At 51.4% G+C, this 4,753-nt stretch overlaps 1 protein-coding gene across 1 annotated transcript; it reads left to right on the forward strand.

Annotated features, from left to right (window-relative positions):
• Positions 1-1,311: 1,311 nt before the first annotated feature.
• BMP10 (bone morphogenetic protein 10) lies at positions 1,312-4,511 on the forward strand (the record flags this gene model as incomplete). Its single annotated transcript, XM_044417318.1, has 1 exon — positions 1,312-4,511. A coding segment is annotated over one exon (954 nt), but the record flags the coding sequence as incomplete, so codon positions are not given.
• Positions 4,512-4,753: the final 242 nt, after the last annotated feature.

Below are 4,753 nucleotides of genomic sequence, written 5' to 3' on the forward strand. Positions count from 1 at the left end.
CAGTCGGACAACTCGGAACCCGGAAACCATCGTGGGGAACCCTGGATGGGTGTATCCTGCTTTGAGCGAGCGATGCTTATGAAGACCGCTCAGCCACTCAGTCCAAGGGCCTCTTGGATAGGGAGCTGACTCAGGCCGCAAGCCCATCCCCGCCTGAGAGAAGAAAGCGCCGCTTCTGAGCAGAAATGCGCAGACTTGTGCTGCTCATCACGTGGTCCTCACTAACTTGACCCATCCTAACTAAATGGTGGATTGGTCTCGCATTCGGTTTTCTGCACAGCAGCCGAGTGACAGGGGATAACTTTACTGTGACAAGAAAATGAGCACTTTTCTCATGGCATCAGAGTCCGTGAACCGGAGTCACTTCCTCACGGATGCATTTGGGGCACTCGAACAACCAGGGGCAGCATGGTCCCTAGTTCACAAGAACTTACACCCCACTCGAGTTGAGAGTCTTCAGTGCTAGAGTTGTTCTACTGGAGCAGCACAACCTAGCCACCCCACTGGCGAGGGGATCGCAGCGTGCCCTTCCCTGCTAAAGCAAGATCCCGCATTAAAACACCAACAGTTTTTCGTGCTCTGCACTTGAGCAGGCCTGCCAAGTGGCCTCCGCTGGCAACACAGTTCTGGATTCACTACACCCAATGGCGAGGCTCTCCAAGTTAAATGTTTACAATCCCCCTGCATGACCCTCACCCGCCTGGACAGTGAGGCGTGAATGTCACCCCAAGTGCGTATGGTCATCCCTTTTCATGGGAGCCTCTTCTGAAAGCTGTATCGTTATCGTTGTCGTTGTCATTATCGCATTTATGCCTTTTGCAAGGAACTTAAGGTGACTTGAATGAGCCTCCCCCTTTTCATTTTATCCTCACAACAATCCTACGAGGAAGCCTAGGCTGAGTGGGAGCTCAGAATCTGGCTCTCCCTGGTCCCAGTCCAGTGCTCCCCTCCAGGCGGCACTGGCGCTGGGATTTGCCAACTGGCAAACAATTGCTCCATGCGTTCTGCATAAGGAGCCATCAGCACAGGTTGCAGAAAATCTGATCAAGTGCAGAACCAGTTCCACCCGGGCTGGGGATGAGATGGAGGAGGAGATGGAAGCTGCCTTGAGCCCTTCGTAGGAAAAAGGCAGGATATAAATCGAATAAATAAATAAATAAATAAATAAATAAGACAGCACCCATAATTCTAAGAGGAAAGACAAGCTAAATTCAATCTGGTTTAAATGTGTTCTCTAGCCAGAGATTTCTGCTTCCTGGGAGCACCTGCCCTAGTTTTCTATAAAGAGCAGAAGTGTAACACTTATTTCTTTTTCTGAAATTTTCAGAACATTTTCTGCAGCCCATGCATTTCAATGGAATACGGCGGTACCCTCTCCTTTTCAATGTGACCATCCCTTACCATGAGAAGATAACCATGGCTGAACTGAGGCTGTATACCCTGGTGGAAGAGGACAAAATGCTCTACGAGGGACTTGATAGAAAAGTCACCATTTTTGAAGTGCTGGAGAGTCATGGAGGAGGGAGAGGAGAAGAAGAGTGGGAGACGAAGGTGCTGGCGTCCAGACACATTTACAGCACAGACAATGAGTGGAAAACATTTGAGGTCACGGAAGCTATCAGGAGGCACCATCGGTCTGAGACCACGACGCACCGGCTGGTGGTGCAGATGGAGAACAGAGGGGGCTCGGACCCCAATGGAGGAGGGAAGGTAGACATAGACATCACGTCAGAGAACAAGCACAAGCCTCTCCTGATCGTGTTTTCGGACGACCAAAGCCACCACAAGAAGGAGGGGAAGGGTGAACTGAGCGAGATGATGGCCCATGAGCAGATGCAGGCGCTCCAGAGCGCGAATGGCGTCCACCCCAGCCTCAGCGAGGAGAAGCTGCTGCAGATGCGATCCAACATTATCTACGACTCAACTTCCCGGACACGGAGGAATGCCAAGGGGAGCAGCTGCAAGAAGACGTCACTCCATGTGGATTTCAAGGAAATTGGCTGGGATTCCTGGATCATCGCGCCGCCGGGGTATGATGCCTTCCAGTGCAAAGGAGCCTGCAGCTTCCCCCTGGATGACCACCTGACGACCACCAACGCCATGGCACGGACCTTGCTGCACCTGAATGACCCCCAGAAGGCTTCTCCGGCATGCTGTGTACCCACCAAGCTGGCCCCCATCTCTTTGCTCTACCTGGAGAAGGGGGTTGTCACCTTCAAGCTAAACTATGAGGAGATGCTGGTGTCCGAATGTGGGTGCAGATAGTACAGGGGAGCTGCTTGCCACCTTTGGGGTCTCTGAGTAGTTAATCGTCTCTCTGTAAATGTGTACAGTGCCAATTTGTACAGGTGTGATCAGCTTATGAGGTGTGTACAGACGCGCCGAGGTGCAGGATGTGGGAGGCATGGGGTGGGGAGTGCGGAGGGAGCCCAGAGGTATGATGGGTGGATCCCCATGGGGACTTCTCTGCTCAGCCACCCCATAAAACAAACCACCTTGCCCATGGAGAGCTGCCCCACGAAAAGGATTCAGCCTTGCCAGACGCAGATCCGTAGGCAGGAGAAATGCCAAACCCCGGACCACTACTCCTGCAATACGGTCCAGGAAGCACTTAAGCACTTGCTCCTGGTGACTGGTTGGATGGCTGAGAGTTGAGTTTCCACCCTTGACGATGCTCTTCCAAAGGAGAACTGGCAGGATCTCTTGTGCAGGGAAGACATCCTTTGTCAAGATACCACGGAGAATAAAGGACATCAGTGCCTCAGTGATGTGGTGTGTTTGGAGGAAAAGGACACAGCCAGGCTGACACCTGGGCATGCAGGTTGGATGTTGGCCCCCGCACCCCATACACACATGCACTTGTGAACACACACTTTGACTAATGCACAAGGCGTTTAAAAGAGCTGTGTGCCTTCACTCTGTAACAGATAGAAGACAGATGCGTGTTGAGTCACGAGGAACCAACCTGTTTGCACCCGTTCCTCCATGGCACCAGCCTTCCCCAGCCCAGCACCATCCAGAAGTGCTGGACTACCATTCCTATCGTCCCAGCCAGCATGCCCAATGGGAGAGATGGGAGTTGTAGTCAAACATATCTGGAGAAGGCCAACTCTGGGAAGCTCAAGAGAAGCCTCCTAGGCTGCCAGAGGCAAAGGTTCCCCCGGAGACCCATCTGCCTTTTCAGCCAGGCCCATCAGCTCCAGTGCCCATTGTCCAGGGGCAGTCTGTCTGTAAGCTGTCACTGCCATGGGGAGCTACAGGGTGCCGCACTCCAGAACCGTTAAAGGTGGCATCTCCCTGACGGGTTGGGAAACAAATGCCCGACTAGCTGGGTTCTCAGTCTGGTTTAGCAGGATTCGGCTCTTTGGGATGGTCTGTCTCCATAGGGATTGTCCAGGTGTGTAGTTTTAGGCTCACAAAGCTGCAGCTCCCATGTGACCTCCTGCCACTTCAAGCAGAGCCGAAATATATTTGGGGGAAGAGAGGATTTTGCAAGTGCAGCTGGTCATGTGCAGGTGAGGAAGGATCCTCAGTTCGCGCCGCTACGAGAGTTCGCATGTTCCCCTCGCCATTTCAAGGTGAGTCTGGAAGGGCTTAAGCATCTGTGGCACCAGCCTTCCCCAACCCAAGGGAAGGCTGGATGGAGCCCATTGGAAAGCCTACTCAGAAACCATGTGCACAGAGGGATATTTCTGATTTCTTCCCGCTTTGGAGGTGTGGTTCTGGCGACCGTGCACCATAACAGCCAACAGCATGAGGCCGACGGAAGATCAGCAAGGACGCATTTGGCCCTCTGAGACCAGACGTTCCCTGAGCATCCTTTACATGTCCGTTGAAATTCCAGGGGGAAATGTTACTCCCAAGCAAGAGGGAACACCCCCAGAAGCAGGAGGAATGCTTCCTTCGTGCAGCTGTCAATTCACAAGACCATTTTTGCCCTGCTCACCACTTCAGTCACATGTCATGTTTCCACCACTCTTCTCCAACAAATTGTTGTGATAAGAAGGTGTCGGAGCTGCGGAACAATAGCCTGATGCTTTATTTATACTAAGCTGGAAATTGGTCAGATTCTTTGGAAAGTGTAGCTGACGCTGCCTCCCGTGCCCACTGCCCTGTCCCCTGCCTCTGTTTTACGCTTTTAAGGCAAGGCCGTCTTCCTGAAAGAGATAACAGACTTGTCTTTGAGAAAACAGGCAAGGGAATCTGCGCGAAAGATGCGGACGAGGCTCGCACAGACCAGCCTCGTCTGTATCCGTGCTGCCATCTATTTATTGACCTATTTATTGACTCTTGTCTTGTAATATAGTGGAGAATCCAAAACGTTTTATTTTTGTGCATTTGTATCAAGTACACTCGGATAACCCCTGTGCACGGACGCCTTGGCCGGCCAATAGCGATAGCTGAAAAAGTGCTATGGACTTTCTGGGTCATTTTCTTTGTAAATATATTATTTGTTGGCAAATTATAATAATATAATATAATATAATATAATATAATATAATATAATAATATATATCTCTCTCGATGTAATACAAATGCAGTATCACATACATGGCAACTCTTTTGCCAGGCTGGGAGCCAGTCCAGAGGGGATCTCGAGCACAAGGTCCCAAGGCTGAAGCACGGGCCAGTGATCATTTCTGGTTTCAGAGGTGGTGGAAGCTGCCACCACCAAATTCCAACCCTTCCTGAACGAGTGGCCTCTGTCTGGTCTACCAGCCCCAAGACCTGCCCCCAGAATTCCTCTGGCTGG

This window comes from Varanus komodoensis, unplaced genomic scaffold (assembly GCF_004798865.1).
Source record: "Varanus komodoensis strain SLA01 unplaced genomic scaffold, ASM479886v1 scaffold88, whole genome shotgun sequence".
Lineage (NCBI taxonomy): Eukaryota > Metazoa > Chordata > Lepidosauria > Squamata > Varanidae > Varanus > Varanus komodoensis.